This window comes from Oncorhynchus mykiss, chromosome 1 (genome assembly GCF_013265735.2).
Source record: "Oncorhynchus mykiss isolate Arlee chromosome 1, USDA_OmykA_1.1, whole genome shotgun sequence".
NCBI classification, from domain to species: Eukaryota; Metazoa; Chordata; class Actinopteri; order Salmoniformes; family Salmonidae; genus Oncorhynchus; species Oncorhynchus mykiss.
Window position 1 is genome coordinate 51353861 of NC_048565.1, and position 24714 is coordinate 51378574.

Consider the following 24714-nt stretch of genomic DNA (forward strand, 5'->3'; position numbering starts at 1 on the left):
TCACTCTATCATGTCACAAAATGTGTTGTGTGGCTCTATTGATTGTATAACCACTTAATATTGCACCAAAGAACAAGAAACTATCAGATTGCTTCACTCTAAAGTGTTAAAGTTCCAGTCTTTTAATAATGTTGTGGCATGGCCACTGAATTCTTGTTCTAATTGTTCACTTCTGTTTTGTCTGCTTGAACTGCGTATGTGAAGGCAAATCATATTATTCAATTGCCATTTAATTGTAAGAATGTTGGCCAAATGTTAAGCCTCAGGCCTTGGGGATAATCATTTTAGGAGGGAATCTCCCTTACATTGTTTAGCTTGAAGTCATGTGAGTTCAATGACAACTCAAATACTCAAGTAGAGTTTTACCTGGTCAGGTCGCATGGACAAGAAAAGCTCTATCTTACTATTTGAGGTGAACTCATATAACTAATGACGAGCCGTAAGCAAGTGAGATTCTCTACTAACAAGGGCGACCTTAACGATGATGATTGTAATCATTATGCGTGACTAACAAGGGTTTCCTGAAATAGTTGATTCTATCACACCAAAGGTTGAGGTGACAGATCTAGTGCAATCAATTAGAGTTGAGTGTATGAGTTGAATGAAGGACCTACTACATAGTTACCCTTAATGGAATGCACTTGAGACAAATATCAAAGGTCAGGGTTCTCTTGTAGGATGCACCTGTTTGATAGAGATTCAGAGAGCTCTACATACAACAGTCAGAGCTCATATTTTCTTACGGTGGACCTTATTACATTTTACAAAGGGGAGTACCTAGCTATCAGTGGATTGGTTAGGTTATTGTTCACTGTTAAAATCGAAAGACTCAAACCACTATCACTGTGTAGAAAAACCATGAAAAGTAGTGCACCTAAACTGAGATCTGGTGTTTTGAATGTAAGGGTGTTTTAAATCTAAAATGAGATCTGGTGTTTGGAGGGTGTTTGAATGTAAGTGTTATGATACACAGAAAGTGTTTGAAAAAGAAACCCAATTTAGTGCTTCAATCTGATAAATTGTGTTTTTAAGATTTTTTTTGTGCATGTAAAATACTGGTTTGGCAGACTGTCTCATACAATGAAATGGTTTTAAATTGCCAATGGTTTAAGGTATAACTGTTGATTGATGATGATTTTCAGTCAATATTTTGATCAACATTTTAAAGAAGACACAGGGGAATGTAATACTTTTCCTAGGGTATAAAATGCCACTAATTATAGGCAGGCCCATTGTGAGATCCTAAATAATGTTACAATAAAAATGTTTAGGGATATGTAAGTTATAGCAGAGGTAACATGTATAAAGTGGGCTTTTGTGTGAGAGGTGGATGTGAACCCTGGTCTCCCACTTGTGAACAATATGCCTTAGTCTACTCAGCCAGTGTTCAAGCCTGAACTGTTGTGCTGAACCACCCTTGTAACACTGAGCAAATGGAGCCCGATTCAGACTTGAGATAAGTAGACTTTAACAGGGACTCAATGAAGCATAGACTTAAGTAAAAACATTTTTAAAGTCTATGTTAAATAAACATATCGCAAGTCTGAATAGGGCCTGAGGAGAATATTTTTCTGTAAAATTCCACCTTTATTTTGTCAGTGCTTTGTTTAGACAGATAAGAAACAGTTATGAAAGTTGGACGTGGGAATTGAGCCCCAGACTGCTGGGTGAAGGAAGTAAGATGGCACATTTCTTCTGAATTTTAACCCTCTCAACCACAGCCACATGCCGAATGAAGAATGTGGGCCCCCATATCGGAAGACAAATGTTTAGATTATAGGAAAAATGTGAACTTCAAACATTGTGCTGCAGTACTGTTCAGCATTACCCCAGTCTGAGGCATGGAGGTGGTAAAGTATCAAACACGTTTGCAGGCACCTCCCCAGTGTTTGGGTTCTTCCTGAACTCATACAGGTGAGAGCACCAAATGCTCAGACAAAACTCTCCAAAACAATCCAAGAGATGATGCGTAAATTAAAACGTGCGCTAATAGTCGAAGTCAAACAAACATTTTGATTCATTGATCAGTTTTCTTGATGCTACGTGTAGTTGTTAATCGACACGTGTCATTGTTTACGCCTTTCGTGCACTTGTTTTTCATGCAAATGTTGCTATTTAGTTAATAGTGCTGGCTTGTTTGCCTACTAACTGTATAAGCTTCATCAATTTAGTGTACCAATGGTCTTGCAATGTATTAATATTATAGAAGTTAAGTTAACCTAATTATGCATTGATATACTTTAATTATTGCTTGTTATTATTTGCTATTTCTCTGTCTCCCTGTAGAAAAACATACATACAAACTACATAACACACAGGCTGGCCAATTCTAACCAAAAGCAATCAAGACAAGAATCGGAATGTCAACTGAACTGTCAACTGTCAATCATATAATCTAACTCAACTGTACTGGGATTCAATCCATCAGAACAACCTTCCATGCCATGTACCCTCTTCTGAATATAAAGATTATTTTCCGGGTTAGTGCTCCCAGTCTCTGGCAAGGTGTTGCACAACTCTTTATTAAGTGCTGTTACAACCAGTGGAGGCTCGTCAGAGGAGGAAGGGGAGGACCATCCTCCTCAGTGAATTTCATAATAATAAAAATTGCAAAACGTTTTAAAAGTTGTCCTTTTTAGATAAAACTATACTAAATTTAATCTCATGTCACCAAATAATTGAATAAAACACACGGTTTTGCAATGAAGGTCTAGAGTAGCCTCAACAGCACTGTAGGGTAGCAACATGGTGTAGACGGAGGACAGCAAGCTTCCGTCCTCCTCTGGGTACATTGACTTCAATACATGGTTCTCCCTTCCATAGCCTTACACAGTAATTATGACAACTTCCGGAGGACGTCCTCCAACCTATCAGAGCTCTTGCAGCATGAACTGACATGTTGTCCACCCAATCAAAGGATCAGAGAATTTAAGCTAGTACTGAAAGTGTAAACTACAGCTAGCTTGCACTGCAGTGCATAAAATGTTGTGAGTAGCTGACTCAAAGAGAGAGAGAGACAATAGTTGAAAACAATAATTTCTTCCAAAATGAAGGAGAAGCAAGATAGAGATATTTCATACATTTTTTCACTTTTAGTTTTACTTACTTGGCTAGCAAATGCAGCTAGCTAGTTTAGCCTGCTCAAACAGAGGGATGCCATGTCAGCTAGCTGGCTATGACAATCCAACACAACACTGGAACTGTTCCAAGTCAAGGTAAGCTTTTGGTTTTACTAATTTATTGCCACCAGGGCCCGCCGGTGTAAGTGCTAATCTGCTTACTGGCTGAACACTAACGTTACTGCATGATTGTAGCTGGTTTACTAACACAGTACATCTATTAGCCATGTTGGCTATGGCGTTACTTTAGCTAATATGGGGTCAACGATGTAGGCGGTGTGTAGCGGTTATGATATGATTTGGCTTGGAAAGGTTTTTTCCCCTGGTCTCATACAGCTGATGTGTTGTGCATTGAAGTCCACAATCGAAGGGAAAAGGTGATGAGGAGAGTGCATTAATGCGAGAAGGAATACCATGCGGCTGCTATGAAAGTGAACTGTGTTTTCGGGTGATCAGGGTTGTATTCATTCCATCGAATCTGTTGAACAACTTTTCTTAAACGGAAGCAAACGTAACAGGGGCAAACATACCTGATTTTTTCCAGTAGAAACTCTCATTTGCATCTGTTGGACTAATGATTACTCCCTAGATCAGCTAGATGCAGGAGAGTATGTCACTGTATTGAATGTGTCACTGTCACTTCAAATCTTTCTCTCGACCTGTGTGCACCTACTTTGTAAACCTTCATTCGTTGGCTAGGTTGTAGCAACCTCATGATGGGTATAGGGAAAATGTGAGTTTAAACCTATCGTTATTACATTGAAATGGGTGAATGGAATATGAATGACAGTCATCCGAAATGCTGTAATAGATATAAGGCCATGGTCATGAAAAAAAAGTAGTCTCCCTCATCTTAAACGGCACCGACCACCACTGGTTAAAACACACCTTGTCATGTTTCAGTACACCTTAAATCTGTCCCACTACCCTCACACCCATATGTTTCAATACTCCAGGAAAATAAAGGTTTTGTCTCCTTTAAGGTGGTGGCAGCTCAGTTGCCACCAGGTTTAGTGTTCCAAAGCACCTCATTATTACATTGTGGTAAGTTATGGTATTTGTGGGACATAATAATGCCCAATCAAGTGAAGTAGTCTCATGCATATGGAACAAACCCCGATGGCTAATTCAATACAGCCTAAATACATGGCCTGCCTAAATGTATTAGCGAATTAAATTATTGAGTTGGGCATGTTTGGCTCCTAAATTACAATTGGTTTACTCTACGCCATAAAAAAAATGGGCTGATACTTCAATGGCAAAGAGGAAAAGAGGGACTGCCTCAGATATAGATCTTCGTGCATATTCCTCTGCCTCACACTTTTCGCGCGACTCGACGAAGGAGGGCTGACAAGAGCGCAGCGCGCACCGACTGTCCTCCGGAAGAACGAGGAGAGGCTGACTGCTTGATGGTCACTATGGATTTAAGTTCTCTGTAAACCTTCTCAGCAGGTTGGACCGGAGGCTTTTTATTTCATCCACTGCAGGTATAAAGTTGCTGCTATACATCTCTGTATCATGTTTTTCAGTTGGTATGGCTATGTGGCGATGTTGAAACAATGACAAGACTTGCCTAAGTCATTGTCACAGCAAACTGTTATTTTTCGTGTTTAAATGCATATTTCAAAATGATACATGTCAACTCAATTTCTCACGCAGGACAATAACACCCTTTAATCTGCATGCGTAATAACGATGTAATAAACATACAACGAGACGTGTATCTATTTTTCGATTGTTTTGTGAATTGATACAATGGTGTAATTATGAGTGTGATATAAAATGCAGAGAATTAATTATTTACTTTCGTCTTTTGCATCTTTAATTTGAACTGTAAAGAGAGTTGGTTAACCTGCGGCGCTTTGCATCGGTCGGACTCCGCTAGATGAAAGGGAATTCAAGCAGAGAGAGCAGGGGAAAGTCGTTATATTTTTGAGTCTGAGCAAGCGTTAAAAAAGTTTTGTTATACAGACATTAAACTAGGCGTCAGTATGTACCTGTACAAAATGTGAGTATATGATTTGGTGTACAAACATTAGGCAATCCCATTGACCGTTTAAAATAAGAAGCTACAAAAGTCTGACTTGGAGCGCAAGTCAGTTAAGAATAAATTCTTATTTACAATGACGGCCTACACCGGCCAAACCCTAACGACGCTGGGACTCCCAATCACGGCCAGTTGTGATACAGCCTGGAATCGACACCTCTAGCACTGAAATGCAGTGCCTTAGTCCGCTGCGCCACTCAGGAGCAGAAACATCCACTCGTATCTTTCCTATTGTTTGGATGTGATTTAGTGACAGTCGAGCTCGAGGAGGGGAAGCCAATTTCTATTCTATGGTGTCAGGTGTACAAACTAATCCAGGAGTATGACGATCATGTTGTGAGAAAGTAGTTTCCCTGTAGCAAAACCCTCACCTGTCTTTGTCAGTCAGGTCGGTGTGCACTGTGCAAGGCTCTCAGAAGGTCATATTGTCGATGCTGCATGCATTGCGTGTTCAGTCATTACACACTGTAAGACTTTTCTGTAATTTCAACAGTTAAACACTGTAGAACATACAGTAAAATACTTTACAGCTTTTACAGAATTAAATTGCATTGCATTATGGGTAAAATGCAGAAAAATAATTTTATTGGTAGCCTATTATTGGTAGCCTCTTGTGAAAATTACTTTAACACACTGCATTTCAAGGATGGGCCCTCTGATCAACTTCCACCAGGGGTCTCAACTTACTGTTACAAGTTAGAATAGTAGAATACACAAGGTGCAATATGTAAACTTGGTTGTGGATCAGCAGTTCTTCTCTTGTTTTGTCAGTCACTGATAGTCAGTCAATTAGCCTATGTCAGCTAACATTTTTTTAGATAGGATTTTGATCTCCAAATGAGCTGAAATGTGTTGTACAATCTTCTCTCCGCCCCATGGCAAAATGTGTTGAATTGCAGAAAACTTGCTTTAAAACTGCAACATTTTCCCTACACCCCATGGCAAAAAGGTGTAGAATTGCATGAAATTTACTCCAAAACTAAGTTTTACTGTCTAAAACTAATCTCTACTGTCAAGAGGGGGGCCATTTTTTTTGTGTGCGATTGGGGACAGGGGCGGATATGGATATTAGCAATTGCGGCCCCTCTTGATAAGTTCAGGTTTTTGGTGGCCCCCACCCCCATCAAAGAGTCCCATCCCTGTATTGCTTTACAGTAATTGCTTATGTATACTGTAGATAAAAAATGTCCGTTTCAGGGGCCAACCTCATGCTTTCAGGTGAGACGCATTAAGCTCAGACCATTTTAGTAAATATCTTCTTGAAGCGGCGGTGAAATTGACAAATATTTTCAGCACCTTCTGGGTACACTGTTAAAAGATCTTGTTGTTTTTACAGTATTATACAATACAACTAACATGTGATTTTAGGTGGAACTGGTAAATTGTACCTTAAATTCCAATGAAACATTGGTTTAACAGTATACATTTCTGTAAAGATCTACTGTATTTCAAATGGTACTATAATTACACCCGGCAGAATACAGTACCCTACCGTATTTTTGGTGGGTGCATGGTATTGTTATTTCTGGCTCATGAACATATTCTGAGGTGTGCCTTGTAAGAAGCTACATTTGTTGCATCTCTGAGTGAGAGTGCTGTACCAATTTAACTGATATGTGCTAGTAGTGTCCCAACAATGAAATGTGTATAGGGGGGATAGTAGCAACTCTAAAACCTAGAATGGTTGAGTGTTTGCCATGCCCTTGGTCTGTTTTGTCCTGTAGTCACTGCAGGTTTGGAAGCCTTCGTTAAGGACTCTAGAAGTACAAGTGATATTAAAGACCAAATATTAATATATACTGAGTGTACAAAACTTTAGGACCTGCGTTGCATTTCTTGACACAAACGCGCCTGGCATCTACCATCATACCCCTTTCAAAGACACTTGCATATTTTGTCTTGCCCATTCACCCTTTGTCTTCTCCAGTTAATCTAGAGTGATAATCTATACTGATTGAAGTGGATTTAACAAGTGACATCAATAAGGGATCATAGCTTTCACCTGGATTTGCCTGGTCAGTCTATGCCATGGAAAGAGCAGGTGTTCTTAATGTTTTGCAAACTCAGTGTGTGTTTCATATGCTGTAATATGTAAACACATTACCTGGCAGCCAACCTGCTTGCACCAATCCCATGCATTTACAGTAAAACTGTAAATTGCAAACCCAGCCCCCTCATCCATCCATTAACGAATTCATTAGTTCAATACAATTCCAGAAAAAAGACTACAATAAGAGTATTAGTACCGTAAAACTGGTTTCGGTAACATGCTGTACTGTAAATTGACAGCATTATACTGGCATCAGAGTTGCCTTCATATTACTATAACTGTATTAGACGCCACTATTCTTTTTACTGTAAAACATTATACAGCATCCCGGGTGTAAAGCAAATTACAGTATTTACCTGGCAACTCTGCTGCCAGTATAATGCTGTAAATTATGAGAGAAAAGTTTTACAGTGCAGCCTATCAAGTTCGTATTGTAGGTTGCGGCTATCCACACGGTAAGTGAGAGACTTGAGTAACTTGTAACTGATAAATGTGTTTGGTTTATCATGTAAGACAACAAGACTGATTGCATTTTGGTTTGGTTTGCACTAGTTCTTCTTGTCAATATTTACTGTACAATTGGACTAATATGTGCTCACGCATTGCATATTTTCTTAAACTCAAGGGCCTCCCTCAAATCGAAAGTGTCATTAGGTCTGGGCCCTATGTGCTGTCAATGTGCATGAGATACATTTTGGTTTGGTTACATTGGGATTGTTACTTAAGTCCAGTCCAAATACTTAAAAATGCACTCCTGTGTCTTAATCACAACAAATTCATAAGATATTGTACGAATTGGAACATAATTTATAACATATCACACAAATTGGAAAATTCGCATCAGATCAAAATCAAATCAAATGTGATTTATTTGTCGTATACACATATTTAGCAGATATTATCGCAGGTGTAGTGAAATGCTTATGTTTCTGCTTATGTTTCTAGCTCCAAATGTGCAGTAATACCTGACAATGCAAAACAATACACGGAAATCCCAAAAAGAAAAAGAAAGGAATTAAGAAATATATCAATGTTTTGAACGAGCAATGTCAGAATCAGGAATACAAATATAATGTGCATGTATATAATGGTGTGTATACACATTATGGGCAGTATATGAATAGAAAAGATGTGTACAGCCGTAGTTACAGTTGAAGTCGGAAGTTTACATACACTTGGGTTGGAGTCATTAAAACTATTTTTTTCAACCACTCCACACATTTCTTGTAAACAAACTATAGTTTTGGCAAGTCGGTTAGGACATCTACTTTGTGCATGACACAAGTCATTTTCCCAATAATTGTTTACAGACAGATTATTTCACTTATAATTCACTCTATCCCAATTCCAGTGGGTCAGAAGTTTACATACACTAAGTTGACTGTGCCTTTAAACAGCTTGGAAAATTCCAGAAAATGGTGTCATGGCTTTAGAAGCATCTGATAGGCTAATTTACATCATTTGAGTCAATTGGAGGTGTACCTGTGGATGTATTTCAAGGCCTACCTTCAAACTCAGCGCGTCTTTGGTTGACATCATGGGAAAATCAAAAGAAATCAGCCAAGACCTCAGAAAAAAACTGTACAACTCCACAAGTCTGGTTCATCCTTGGGAGCAATTTCCAAACGCCTGAAGGTACCACGTTCATCTGTACAAACAATAGCACGCAAGTATAAACACCATGGGACCACGCAGCCGTCATACCGCTCAGGAAGGAGGCGCATTCTGTCTCCTAGAGATGAACGTACTTTGGTGTGAAAAGTGCAAATCAATCTCAGAACAACAGCAAAGGACCTTTTAAAGATGCTGGAGGAAACAGGTACAAAAGTATCTATATCCACTGTAAAATGCGTCCTATATCGACATAACCTAAAAGGCTGCTCAGCAAAGAAGAAGCCACTGCTCCAAAACTGCCATAAAAAGCCAGACTACAGTTTGCAACTGCACATCGGGACTAATATCGTACTTTTTGGAAAAATGCCCTCTGGCCTGATGAAACAAAAATAGAACTGTTTGGCCATAATGACCATTGCTATGTTTGGAGGAAAAAGGGTGAGGCTTGCAAACTGAAGAACACCATCCCAACCGTGAAGCACGGGGGTGGCAGCATCATGTTGTGGGGGTGCTTTGCTGCAGGAGGGACTGGTGCACTTCACAAAATAGATGGCATCATGAGGCGGGAAAATGATGTGGATATATTGAAGCAGCATCTCAAGACATCAGTCAGGAAGTTAAAGCTTGGTTGCAAATGGGTCTTCCAAATTAACAATGACCCCAAGCTTACTTCCAAAGTTGTGGCAAAATGGCTTAAGGACAACAAAGTCAAGGTATTGGAGTGGCCATCACAAAGCCCTGACCTCAATCCTATAGAAAATATGTACGCAGAACTGAAAACACGTGTGCGAGCAAGGAGGCCTACAAACCTGACTCAGTTACACCAGCTCTGTCAGGAGGAATGGGTCAAAATTCACCCAACTTATTGTGGGAAGCTTGTGGAAGGCTACCTGAAATATTTGACCCAAGTTAAACTATTTAAAGGCAATGCTGCTACCAAATACTAATTGAGTGTATGTAAACTTCTGACCCACTGGGAATGTGATGAAAGAAATAAAAGCTTAAATAAATCATTCTCTCTACTACTGCAATTTCACATTCTTAAAATAAAGTGGTGATCCTAACTGACCTAAGACAGGTACATTTTACTAGGATTAAATGTCAGGACTTGTGAAAAACTGAGTTTAAATGTATTTGGCTAAGGTGTCTGTAAACTTCAGACTTCGACTGTATATAGGATGATCCTTGACTGGAATACAGTAAATACATATGAAGTAGGTAAAACAGTAGGTAAACATTATTAAACTGACCAGTGTTCAATGACTACAGTATGTACATAGGGCAGCAATTTCTTATGTGCAGGGTCAGGTACCGGGTGGTTAGTAACAGTGACTATTGTTCAGGGCAGTGTACTGGGCGGAGGCCGGCTAGTGGTGACTATTTAACAGTCTGATGGCCTGGAGATAGAAAGTTAGTTTTTCAGTCTCTTGGTCCCAGCCCAGAGTGACTTCCGGCGCCGACAGAGATGGCCGCCTCGCTTCGCGTTCCTAGGAAACTATGCAGTGTTTTGTTTTTTTACGTGTTATTTCTTACATTAGTACCCCAGGTCATCTTAGGTTTCATTACATACAGTCGAGAAGAACTACTGAATATAAGATGGTCAACTGACCATCAGTACGACCAAGAATATGTTTTTCGCGACGCGGATCCTGTGTTCTGCCTTTCACCCAGGACAACGGAATGGATCCCATGCTGCGACCCAAAAAAACGACTCAGAAAAAGAGGGAAACGAGGCGGTCTTCTGGTCAGACTCCGGAGACGGGCACATCGTGCACCACTCCCTAGCATTCTTCTCGACAAGCATTTCGCTACACTCGCATTAACATCTGCTAACCATGTGTATGTGACAAATAAAATTTGATTTGATTTGAGCTTTGTGGCACCTGTACTGTCTCCACCTACAAGATGGTAGCCGGGTGAACAGGCCATGGCTCTGGTGGTTGAGGTCCTTGATGATCTTCTTGGCCTTTCTCTGACACCGGGTGCTGTAGATGTCCTGGAGGGCAGACAGTGTGCCCCCGGTGATGTGTTGGGCTGACAGTACCACCCTCTTGAGAGCCCTGTAGCTGTGGACGGTGCAGTTGTCATACCAGGCACTCTCAATCTTGCATCTGTAGAAGTTTGTGAGGGTCTTAAGGGCCAAATGGAATTTGTTCAGCCTCCTGAGGTCTTCCTCACCACATCCTTGCTTAGTGAAGTTTTTCATCCTCTCCATTGTGGCCCCGTTGATGTGGATGGGGGCGTGCTCCTTCTGCTGTCTCCTCAAGTCCCTCACCTCCTCCCTGTAGGCTGTCTAGTTGTTGTTGTTAATCAGGCCTACCACTGTTGTGTCATCTGCAAACTTGATGATTGAGTTGGAGACATGCTTGGCCACGCAGTCCTGGGTCAACAGGCAGTACAGGAGGGGCCTGAGCATGCACCCTTGTGGAGCCCCCGTGTTGAGGATCAGCATAGCGGAGGTGTTGTTGCCTACCTTCACCACCTGGGTTTGGCCCGTCAGGAAATCCAGGACTTAGCGAGCTTAGCGGGGTTAGGACCCAGGGCAGCGAGCTTAGTGATGAGCTTCGAGGGCACTATGGTGTTGAAGGCTGAGCTGTGGTCAATTAACAGCATTCTTACATAGGTATTGCTCTTTTCCAAGATGGGATAGGGCAGTGTACAGTGTGATGGCAATTGCATCATCCATGGATCTGTTGGGACGGCATGCAAATTGTACTGCATCTAGGGTGATATCATATAAATTGCTACATTTGTAACATATCACATGAAATAGATGACCTAGTGTACAACTGGATGACACAGTAAACAAAAAACAGGGACCCGTTTTGGCTCGTGAGCACCACTTTCAAAACTACTGTTTGAAATGAGACATAGGTTAGAGACCGCATCGTTAACTCAATATCTGCTTTGGAATTACTATGTGTTTACACACATCACATCCTAGTTTAACTGTAGGGCCCCTGGAAAGTGCAATGTCATCAGCTCAGGGTCTTCAGAAAGATTCGCTGCTACACCACCCTTCTACTTCCTGCCATGGGGACCGTCATGTGGCAGATGCTTTTTGGGATGTGGGATGAAATGCAGTGACCGTGTAGTGTCAACACACTGTGGTCACGTTCACTTTGCTAGGTTTTCTTATGACCTATGGTGTCCCATCGAATCAATCAATCAATCAATTGGTCAATCAAATGTTAAAAACCCTTTTTGCATCAGCAGTTGTCATAAAGTGCTTTTACAGTAACATAGACCACAACATATTTCTAGAAGGAAGACCTGGTGAGGAACCAGGCTCTTCTGGCTGCACCAGTTTGAGATGAAGGGGTAGGCTACACTGAGTATGTTTACATGCTCAGTGTAGTGAGCGTAATGATGATGGCAGAAGTGCAACATAGTGTTTTGCAACAAAAACCCATTTTGATACACATCTAAAAACTATGAATGAAACATCTGAGAACAGTAATATTTTACACACAAAAGAAGGTACCGATGACCAATCATTTCTGATTTAAAAAAACACAAATGTGAAAAATGTGTGGATATAGCGTTATGGAACTAAACTCTTCATATGTTTGTCAAACTGGAAGAGTCACGAGCATTGACCTCAGGACTGATTAGGCGTTTGGCTCTCAGTAAACACCTGCTTTACTAACGAAAATATATGCATAAAACATATTTGATTACCCCAATAGCCCATGATGTCATCATCTCTGGTCCTATATTGATCCTATACTTCCTCTTCCATTGTCTTATAGGGGCCCGGGATGGAGCTAGATACACACTTTGAGTAGGGTTTGGTGTTGGATTACAATTTGTGGTGGAAGGATAACCTGATTCTGTGTCTAGTACCGTGTGTGTCTAGAGAGATTGTTGTGATCCGTTGACTTTGCTAGGTTGTTCTAATTGGAGTAGCATCGTGTCTGGTCTGGGAGATCTAACAGTGCACCTCCGTTGAGAGTCTACTGATTTCTGCTGAATAAGCATGTTTTTTGTTAAAACATTTTTTTTGTGAATAACTTTTTCTCGGTCTATGAATAACTTAGTGTCAAACTTTTTCAAAGCAGGTCAAAGAGAACTCTGGCAATCTTTTAGGACTTTTCTTTCAGGACTGGGATTTCGAACTTTACTTTCGAGTTGAGTGTTTCCGTTTGAGTTGACGAGATACTGCAGTTCTTAGAGTTTTAGAGTTCAAGAAGAACAGAATGGATGAGAATGGGACTGGACACGACAACAAAGGACATGTTAAGAATGAACGATGACAATAAATTGACACATTTTATTAGTACGAATATTTGTCCGTGTAGTCCATTGTTCATTTAAAAGTCATGTTTAATATGTTTAAGATAACCTATAGCATCATGACATTATCATAACAAAACCAGCATTTAACAACATTTAACCATTTATTAAGTTCACTTGGATACAGTCTATAGGACTTTAGATGTGTGGGTGTGTTTGTGGACCCATTATGGTTATCATTAGATCTCCTTTATTCTGATTTATATATGTAATATTAAATGCATTTAATTTTCATTCGGTTATTGAACACAAATTGTGAATTCACAGCACTTTGGTTTCTCTTTTATTCAACATTTTTGTAGTATCCTGTGTAGAAAGATTGACCTATGGTCAACTTGATATTAATTGAAGTGTAACTTGTCCAAATTCCACAGAGACCATTCTAATATTAGAACGAGAGGAAGTTATTTTTTCCCTTTTTCTTTTCCTCTTCATTCTTTAAAAAAAAAAACAATGATTCCCACGGAGACTCCTTCTAATCCTCGGGTCTGCTTATTTAAACTGCCAAACACACAACTGGGTGGAAGCCCAATGTTTTGAAGCTAACAGATAATTCATGTTGCAGAGAAGTGAGCCCTGAGTCAGAGATAGTCAGGGACTTGATGGAGACCAGCTGGACAGTAGCTTATGTTAGTGAAGATGCACGCACATCTTCCCTTTGAGTTGAGGAAAAGCACCATCCGGGTGAGGTTCAACAGAGTCCAAGGAGCAATTCACATAGTGCAGTATGTCTGAAAAATAAACAACGCTCAGCTGCAAACTCTCAGATGTCATCTGAGTCGGACCCTGGCCTGCCTGGGCAGCTAGCGGGAGATTGAGAGGGACGATTTCACAGATATAAATGTTGCTTTTGGATGCTTTAGTTATGGATGACCATGAAAAACAAACAATAGCACTTTACACTTTTATAACTGTTTTGTTATTGCATAGATTATTAAGGAAATTAATTACACAAGGGGGATGAAAAATCTTTTGATATTTGATATTATTTAGCCAGTATGTCCTTATTTGATATTATTTAGCCAGTATGTCCTTATTTGATATGCATGCACATCCAGTTAGAGTTAGAACAATTGATTTAATTGTCACTCCGCAATGATATAACAATACAAAATAAAGATTTTTAAAAACCACATTGTGGACCACCCCAAATTGAGTTTAAAACACTAAAAACAATCATATAGCCAAACATCCATGAGCTAGATCATTTCTGTGATATGGCCCACTATATGTCCAGTACATCTACTGCTTGCTGTCAGTGTTGCATGTGATAACTCACAGTTGTAACTTTGAAACATGGCCTGAACTAGATGGAAACATGCATAAAGAGTGCCTGAAGGTATGCTCCTGCAATTTTAGCACCGGAAACATATCATGGACACATACTCTACATTATATGAGCCTATACATTTGAACTCACGTAGGCCTATATTATAGCCTACAGAAAAGCTTATTCATCATCTATGGTACTTTACAACCAACCCAGAATGTATGTGTTGAGACTTGAGAGGTGCACCTTGCTGTTTGTCTCCCCAGGTAAAGCCCACCTGACCCAGGACACGGACCCGTCGGGAGACCCCCAAGAGACTGGCCAGCAGTCTGGGGAAGCCATGGAGAAGAATGAGAGGTCCACCCCCATCCCTGGCAAAGAGAAAGAGGTGGATATCATCAATATCAAGGGCATCGAGGACATAGGCTATGTCCAGCCGGATTCCATAGTAAGCCACCTTTACTTTTCAGCAACTGCTAAATCACAGTCCACAGCACATGGTAGCTAGCACATAGCAACATCGGATTCCTGGAAAGAACACCCAGCACAGTAAAGCTAGTGTTGACAGTGTCGAACACCCTTGCAAGACTAATTGGTTGCTTTTCCCGATGATAAGTTTAGATGACAGTGGGGGTACCTCATTCCTGCATTGTTTGTTTCCTTTTGTATTGATGGCCTTTTTATTAACTGACTTTATTTGTCAATTGCTGTACACTATATACTGTATGCAAAACCATGGGGACACCCCTTCAAATTAGTGGGGGAATCGGCTATTTCAGCCACACCCTTTGCTGACAGGTGTACAAAATCGAGCACACAACCATGCAATCTCCATAGAGAAACATTGGCGGTAGAATGGCGTTACTCAAGAGCTCAGTGACTTTCAACGTTCTACCGTCATAGGATGCCACCTTTTCAAACAAGTCAGTTTGTCAAATTTCTGCACTGCTAGAGCTGCCCTGGTTAACTGTAAGTGCTGTTATTGTGAAGTGGAAATGTGTAGGAGCAACAATGGCTGAGCCACGAAGTGGTAGGCCATACAAGCTCACAGAATGGGACCGCTGAGTGTGGAAAAATCGTCTGTCCTCAGTTGCAACACTCACAACCGAGTTCCAAACTGCCTCTGGAAGCAACGTCAGCACAATAACTTTTCGGAGCTTCATGAAATGGGTTTGCATGGCCGAGCAGCCGCACACAAGCCTAAGATCACCATGCGCATTGCCAAGTGTCGGCTGGAGTGGTGCAAATCTCGCAGCCATTGGACTCTGGAGCAGTGGAAATGCGTTCTCTGGAGTGAGGAATCACCATCTGGCAGTCTGACAGACTAATCTGGGTATGGCGGATTCCAGGAGAACGCTTCCTGCCCCGATGCATAGTGCCAACTGTAAAGTGTGCTGGAGGAGGAATAATGGTTTGGGGCTGTTTCTCATGGTTCAGGCTATGCTCCTTAGTTCCAGTGAAGGGAAATCTTAACGCTACAGCATTCAATGAAATTCTAGATTATTCTGTGCTTCCAAATTTGTGGCAACAGTTTGGGGAAGGCCCTTTCCTGTTTCAGCATGACAATGCCTCCGAGCACAAAGTGAGGTCCATACAGAAATGATTGTTTGCTTTTGTCTTGATGGCCTTTTCATTGACCGACTTTATCTGTCAATTGTTGTATGTCACAGATGTACGTATGACAAGTCACAAGATGTCTGTCTTAGCTAAATAAACGATCTTAGTGTTACACATTTTTCTCCTCTGTCTGCATATGTCCCACTCTGTGACAAGAGTTTGGACTGGACTGACTGATACTGTATAATGTGAACCGATGTCTGCTATGTGTTGGATATTTTGGGTCTATGTAGACATGGAACAGTTCTGTAACAAGCCGTTTGGGAAATGCTGGCTGAAGAATTGAATGAAGGTTGAATTTACATTTGGAGATTTGCATTTATCCCTCTGGTGGCCGAGTTGACCTGTTTTAAGAAATGCCATTGGTTTCTGGAGAACAAATGTAATATCTTTAATAGGATGATGAGGAATTTCTTGCAGGAAATATTCACTGCCACCTGTTGAGGTTAGCATAGGGGCTAACATGTGCCATATTATCTGATTGGACCAGCTACAATGTAGCGTTCTATCACGTGACACTATGTCAATGATTTTAATTGGCTGATGCTTAAACCATTTTTGAATGTGTTTAATGACCTCTCATTCAACGCTGCGTATTTTGTGCCACATCCGAAGTGGTGATCCATCTCTGTGTTGCGATGAGAAGTTATGTCACCGAGGACCCTCTCAGGGGAATGTTTGTACTGGTTGGGCAAAGGCCGCCGGAAAACATGTGGTGAGGCGGCATTTGCCACAGCACTTTTCAATCAGGTTGGCCTTATGATATGTCAACTTGCGAAGAATTTCTTTGTCCTTCACATCAGAGTGCTGTTGCAGTCTGTTTGCGTGTCTCATGCAAATCAGATTAACGGAAATCGCAGGTCGTGGGCGCTCTCCGCTTTCCTCCGGTATTTATTTAGCAACCATGATAACACATCACTCAGACAGACACAAGCAAAAACTATTCAATACATGTTGCAGCCTACACACCTAATCATTAGCGATCTTGCATGCTGTATATTGCATGGACAAAAGAAAACATTTCTGATCTGTAGGCTGCGTCCCTCTGGCCAGGGTAAACAAAGTGGTAACATTGTGTATTTATAGCCCGTTTGTGAGAAAATGTGAGTGGGATCAAATTTGTTTTATATTAAAACTTGGGCTGGCTAGGCTACCTAGACTTTTTCATTCCAAAATGATGAACTGGAACGAATCAATAAACACAATAGCTAACATAGAGCAGGACTGGGCGATGCAAACCTGCAGAACGCAAGCTCAGAGTTTTATTGTCCAATCATGTTGCTTTCTCTGTGTCTGCGTAAAGGTACCACCTCTAGTCCTTCTTTAAAATATAATGCATATGAACAAGCACAAGGATGCTGCAGTTTGACGAGGGTTTTCATCCTCCCCAATGCTTTTTTTAAACCAACCTGATTAGAAAAACTCTGGTCCCATCATAGCCTCATAGCCATATTAAACCTTTTGACGGCAGATTAATCGCATCATACCGTATTAGTTTTAACTGGTTAGGTTCCAGAATTGTTTTTCTACCAAACCACCCTGGGACCTGTGGAGTCACCTCTGGGTTGGGCCAATGTTTACGTTCTAATCAAGCAATATAGCCCGAAGGGGTGTGGTATGTGGCCAATATACCACGGCTATGGGCTGTTCTTAGGCAGACGCAATGCAGAGTGCCTGGATACAGCCCTTAGCCGTGCTAATATTAGCCATATATCCCTAACCTCCAAGGTGCCTTATTGCTATTGTAAACTGGTTACCAGCGTAATTAGAGCAGTAAAAATACATGTTTTGTCATACAGCCATTCAGGGCTTAAACCACCCAGTTTATATTTAAATGTATTGTGGCTTAACCTTGACCTCCGAATGATTAGCAGCCCCTGAAATAATGCTGAATATCTGGTATGGCTTTTATATGTAATGAGGGATTGAGATAGGAGAGGGCACCTTGTCGCTTTCAGATCAAGGCTAATATTAGCTACTTGGCGTCTCAGACTCTTCTCAAGTAACAAGTAGTGGGTCTTGTAGCAGAGAGACGTTGGGCTTGTTCACCCCTGTGGACGGTGACAGAGAAAGCTGGAGAGAGAACGAGAGAGCGAGGGAAAGAGAGAGAGAGAGCTCTGTTTAATAGCAGTAGTCAGCGGTGGCGCTCGCCTAGTGATGGGAAGATGGCAGAAGAAACACCAGAGAGCTCAGGGACTTCACTGCTTCATAACTCAGCAGACACATCTAGCAAGCCCAGGCACTTCTTAAAGGATGTGGTTTTTCATGGCAAATTTCAAGTGAGTGGAATGACGAAGATACAGCATGTGTGGATTTACATCACGTGTTAACGTACTAGTGCTTCAGTAGAGACTGAGACAAACTATCTCAGGGGGACTGCTGCTTTGTCGTAGTTTGGTATTTGGTTTTTAGAGTGAAGATTCATTTGGCAGGTATTTCACTTTGCTTATGATTTGAAACTTTGATTTGTTGGAAAATAATACTGTAGGTGGAAGTCAGACGTATGATTGTTTTGTGGAAATGAGGTTTCCACTTCAACTTGGTCAAGTAATGAATACATTCATTTTGTCGGTTGTGAATCCCTTTTTAGTAACTGTTGTGCTAGGATTGTTTAATCTCAATATAGTTGAGAGATGGCTTGACCTGGTTTGCCAGCTTGCAGAGAGAAAAGGATCACGTAGCCGAATTACAGAACAAGTATCTACCGCACACGTCTGACACTTTTTCACGTCTGTCTCGTTCCACGTTACACATGAAGCCCTGTGAAGACTTGTACTATATAAGAGAGGGGTGTGTGTGAAATGAGTGAAATGTATATATCCGATAACGTCATCACGCATCACTCTTTTTCAACTCCCTTATCATTGTTGCGGTCTGTGACCATGTGTTTCCAGTTTTACACATAACGTTCGGCTAGTAGCGAGTGGATCCTGAAACCTTCTCAACCAGTGGTACAAATGGAACAGTGTATTCAGTTTTCCTTGCTGTCATGTGAGGGTAGAATGTGGAATTGTCAAATTAGGTCAAAATGATTGTGTATGTGGGGCGGGCCACAATCCACTTTTTAAATATTGTGATTAAAAATAGAGAATCAGTGGGGTCAGTCTGTTCTATTAAAATAGTTCGCAGGAATATTGAACAATATTATTCTAACTGATAAGTCACACAATTTGAAGTATGTTGGTATGGTCAATGGGCTGGACACTGTGAACAGCAGCTTGTAGTCAGCTGGACCCAACCAATCCAGACCTCTCAAGACCATCAGCATATGCCTAGCATGTCGTCTTGTCTGCACCCAAACATCCAAACACCCACGTCTACACACACACAAAAAACAATCATCAACCATTTTGGCACTCTTACCCGAAATAAAACAGTTCAAGGGTGTCTTGAAGGTGCCTCGTACAACTGCCTTTAAGGTAAATAATACTATATTGATAGTGGCTCACAGAATACCGGTATGTGCGGTTCTTCATCAGTCTACCAAAACAAATGTATTTTCTGTCTTTGAATAGCTACAGATGTTTGAGAGATGAGACTGTTGGATGTCTCCAACGATAATACCAACTATTGATACAATAAAAGGCCAGCAGATCAGGAATAAGCAATGAGTTTTGGAGTCGATCCCTCTGAAAACTCCATGGAAATGTCCAACTCTGACCGGATCAAACATATGCGTATGTGATGAACCTAGTTAGAATTGTGACACCAGATATTCAGGTGGATGTCAACAAACTTAGAAAGAGTAGAGAAATCACAGGGATTTGAATGATCTACCGTATAAAAAAATGTTGTGTTTGATGTTCAGCAAAGTTTGTACAATAAGAAATTATAATATCATACCTATAGATGCCATTCATATAATTGAATGATATATCATGAAATAAAGAATCAGGTGTGTTTGGTTAATCGTTTGTATGCACACATACATAGTAGCAACACTAGCCTTTTGTTGGACACAATTTTGTTTAATAACTTGTTGTTTACTGAATAATTCTCAATAGTGCTTGCCTTGCAAATCAGCATTCAGGTTCAAAGTCACTAAGTGGTCACTTCTCCCAAGGGGAACCAGAAATCCACAGGAACCCTTTTGGGACTAAGTGACTCTCCCAACTTGACCCCTGTAATCTAACTGGCTCACTGACCAGTCGAATGGCAAAAGCTTCACAGCACACACACATGAACATGGTTCAGGTAGGCAACTAGTCCTCTCTAATGCACAGCCCTCCCCTCTCTAATGCACAGCCCTCCCCTCTCTCCACAGCTCCTGAACTCCCTGACACCCGAGGAGAACACCCAATGCCAGCACGGCCTATACTTCCAGGATGGAGAGAGGCGTGTGGACTACATCCTCACCTACCACATCAAAAAGCCCAGCAGCTCCCGCTCTAACAGACAGTCCTCCCGCTTCACCGACAATGCCTTCACACGGAGCCTCCGCCGCGGGACGGCCAGGCTGGGACGACCCCCGCCCCCGCAGCCCAGAGGTGACCCGGAGGTGGCCTCTCAGGACCACAGCATGGACTACCACGAGGACGACAAGCGCTACCGCCGGGAAGAGTTTGAGGGCAACCTGAGGGATATGGGCCTGGAGCTGGAGAAGGATGAGGATGTGAGTTGCTTCTCTATGGCTTCTCTGTTCTCTTCTTTTTTACAGCCTCAAACCCACCTGATATTATTAGCTACAGTATATCACAAAAGTGAGTACACCCCTCACATTTCTGTAAATATTTGAGTATATCTTTTCATGTGACAACACTGAAGAAATGGCACTTTGCTACAATGTAAAGAAGTGAGTGTACAGCTTGTATAACAGTGTAAATTTGCTGTCCCCTCAAAATAACTCAACACACAGCCATTCATCTCTAAATTGCTGCCAACAAAAGTGAGTACACACCTAAGTGAAAATGTCCAAATTGGGCCCAATTAGTCATTTTCCCTCCCCGGTGTCATGTGACTCGTTACTGTTACAAGGTCTCAGGTGTGAATGGGGAGCAGGTGTGTTAAATTTGGTGTCATCGCTCTCACACTCCCTCATACTGACTGGTCACTGGAAGTTCAACATGGCACCTCATGGCAAAGAACTCTCTGAGGATCTGAAAAAAATAATTGTTGCTCTACATAAAGATGGCCTGGGCTATAAGAAGATTGCCAAGACCCTGAAATTGAGCTGCAGCATGGTGGCCAAGACCATGGTCGACCAAAGAAGTTGAGTGCACGTGCTCAGCGTCATATCCAGAGGTTGTCTTTGGGAAATAGACGTATGAGTGCTGCCAGCATTGCTGCAAAGGTTGAAGGGGTGGGACCATACGCCGTACACTGCATCAAATTGGTCTGCATGGCTGTCGTCCCAGAAGGAAGCCTCTTCTAAAGATGATACACAAGAAAGCCCGCAAACAGTTTGCTGAAGACAAGCAGACTAAGGACATGGATTACTGGAACCATGTCCTGTGGTCTGATGAGACCAAGATAAACTTATTTGGTTCAGATGGTGTCAAGCGTGTGTGGCGGCAACCAGGTGAGGAGTACAAAGACAAGTGTGTCTTGCCTCCAGTCAAGCATGGTGGTGGGAGTGTCATGGTCTGGGGCTGCATGAGTGCTGCCGGCACTGGGGAGCTACAGTTCATTGAGGGAACCATGAATGCCAACATGTACTGTGACATACTGAAGCAGAGCATGACCCCCTCCCTTCGGAGACTGGGCTGCAGGGCAGTATTCCAACATGATAACGACCCCAAACACACCTCCAAGACGACCACTGCCTTGCTAAAGAAGCTGAGGGTTAAGGTGATGGACTGGCCAAGCATGTCTCCAGATCTAAACCCTATTGAGCATCTGTGGGGCATCCTCAAACGGAAGGTGGAGGAGTGCAAGGTCTCTAACATCCACCAGCTCCGTGATGTCGTCATGGAGGAGTGGAAGAGGACTCCAGTGGCAACCTGTGAAGCTCTGGTGAGCTCCATGCCCAAGAGGGTTAAGGCAGTGCTGGAAAATGATGGTGGCCACCCAAAATATTGACACTGTGGGCCCAATTTGGACATTTTCACTTAGGTGTGTACTCACTTTTGTTGGCAGCGATTTAGACATTAATGGCTGTGTGTTGAGTTATTTTGAGGGGACAGCAAATTTACACTGTTATACAAGCTGTACACTCACTACTTTACATTGTAGCAAAGTGTCATTTCTTCAGTGTTGTCACATGAAAAGATATACTCAAATATTTACAAAAAATGTGAGGGGTGTACTCACTTTTGTGATATACTGTATGTCCGGCCAGGTCTAGCATTAGCTAGTGTTAGCTGAGCGTTAGCTTAGGGAAGAGGGGAGAACATCACGTACAATACTGTTGCCCCCCTAGAGTTTTCCAGGAGGCTGGTGGATCAGGGTTATTTTTGTCCCCACCATGCAACATTACACAAAATATACATTGTAGTTTGGCACAGCACCAGCTGAAACCGGCCTATAGAAGGCTAGCTGGACTAGCAGGGGGGTGGGTTAACTGCGTCAACCTGTCTGGCTGCTGTCATTGGTTTGTTTGTTGGATTTATTTAGAACCGCATCACAGAACCAACTGCATCATCAGTCTGTTTTCTGAAGAGGGTTCTGTTTCTCACACCTGACAATGTTTGGCTGTCTTTGAAAATGCCATTATGGACTTCAAAATCCTTTCAACATTACATCAGTAATTTCAATGTAATCTTATTTTTCTTCATTCAAAGCCAATGCATTTTGAAATCAAAATCACTGATCAGGATCACATCAAATCAACGTTTTGGACTAGAGAGTGAGAGTGAATGAAAAAGGGAAAACCCTGTGCACTTCTAGTGATAGCCTTCAGTGTGCTTGTGGTGTGTTGACCAACTGTAATCTGTAATAGAGAGTAAGAAGGACATGAGGGTGAAGTCTCAGTAATCTGAGACTATCAAGTTGGTCCGAGTGCTGATGATGGCAAGATGACAGCTGCCATGGTGGATCTCTTTACCAGACAGGGCAGGGCAGGAGAGGGCAGGGCAGGATAGGGATGGTCCAGTGGAAGGATCACACCATGCCCATGCACGCCCATGCAGACACACACACACACACACAAGCACACTCCAGACAAGCACACACACACATACACACACTCCAGACAAGCAATGTGGCAATGCCAGCTAGAAGATAACACAGAATACCTTGACTGTACATACACTCCTGCACATTCTCACACACTCTCACACACTCTCACACTTACAATGGGCACATTTCTCAAAAGCTTGATGTCCTATTGATATCATTAAAGTAAGTGTGTGAGAAAAAGAGACGTATGTCGTATGCCAAGTGTTCTTTGGGACTTTGTGACAGGCAGTGTACACTTCGAGAATTGGTTCTGGGTGCCAAGATGAATTGTGATTCATCTATAAACCATCCGGTTATAATTTCCATTTTGTCCCCAAATTGCATTAAAGCAACCATTCTAGTACTGAAGCTTATTCCCTCATAGATACCGCTGTTATTACAACTGTTTGTGTTCTCTGTGGGGGAAAACATACTGAATAATCTCTTTCTTATCATGTTAGTGGAGTGGAGAGAAGGGAGTAATGTTTAGGTTTTTTATCGTTTCCTCTCATCGACCGTCCATTGTGGAGTTAGTTGATTAAAACAGGCGCCCTAAGTATTATAGATCATTAAAGTGCTGTTGACTTAAACTTATCTGTATATAGAAGACACTTAGTGGATCTAATACTGGGATGGGACTGCAGTGGGAAGGGAGGAAGCGGAGGTGGTAACGGGATGTGGAGGAGTGTGAATGTTTGAGACTGAAACAGTGATGGAAACTTCTGGAAACCCATTACCTAAATCTGACCACAACCGCTCCAGAATGTTTCTCAGACTCCTTGAACGAGAATGCAGGGTGATATCTGGCAGCGCAAGACTACATAATACCTGATTGGACGTCTTTCAGAGCCGCAGGCCTAAACTCATTACTTGTTGAAACATTTATTTCATGTTTCATTTAACATGAATTCCAAGATGGCGTAGCAGTCGGACGCGTGTTTGTCTTGTCCCTTGTAAATAGTCGAACTGAATATACTTTCATGCAACCTGCCTGACCCAATGTTGTAAGGATCTGCTATTTTTATACTCAGTTAGCCACTGCTAGTGGTCTTCTCCGTTAGCTCGGACACCAGCCAGCTTTAGCTCGGTCAATACCTGCCAGTCTGCACAGCGCAATATCAACCCAGAGCATATCGGACTGCTTTTCTCTACTGCATCAATGGATTCCTGCCGCAAGCTCTGGACCATTACACAGGATCATCGCAGCTAGCTAGCTTCAACTGAGTGGCTATTTGCTGGCTAACGCCTCTGTCCCGAAGCAAGCACCAGTTAGCCTTGAGCTAGTCTCAAGCTAGGCTCATCTCCCGGCTAGCCGAAGAGGCATACCAGCTAATTCTTGGGCTGCAATACCTCTTTTGCCAATTGGCCTGGACCCTTTATTGCCGACATGGAGCCCCGCCGATCCATTACGACTGGTCTGCCGATGTAATCGTCCAATGAGGTTTCAAAAGGACTTTTCATTGCGATGTCGCCGAAGACCCATCTGCTATCCCCGGCCCGCTAGATTTCTGAACGCCGTGTCTCTCGCTCACCTAGTGTAGTAGCGACTATCATACGGCTCCCTGTCTCACCTATTGCTGTTCATTAGGACGCTATGATCACTCGG

The 24714-nt window shown here is 42.0% G+C and overlaps 1 protein-coding gene across 9 annotated transcripts in view; it reads left to right on the forward strand.

Annotated features, from left to right (window-relative positions):
* The first annotated feature begins 4427 nt into the window (after positions 1-4427).
* The window catches only part of LOC110524569 (anoctamin-1), a 66016-nt gene continuing 45729 nt past the window's right edge, over positions 4428-24714 (forward strand). For 4 of the 9 annotated variants that reach the window (XM_036979574.1, XM_036979590.1, XM_036979582.1 and 1 more), the window contains exons 1-2: positions 18081-18292; positions 20278-20625. In XM_036979574.1, the coding sequence (XP_036835469.1) occupies positions 18179-18292; positions 20278-20625 (462 nt within the window). In that variant the 5' untranslated portion in view covers positions 18081-18178. Of the gene's footprint in view, positions 4607-14662; positions 14845-18078; positions 18293-20277; positions 20626-24714 lie in introns of those variants that run through there. The other 5 variants (XM_036979593.1, XM_036979586.1, XM_036979603.1 and 2 more) reach the window with 3 other exon arrangements.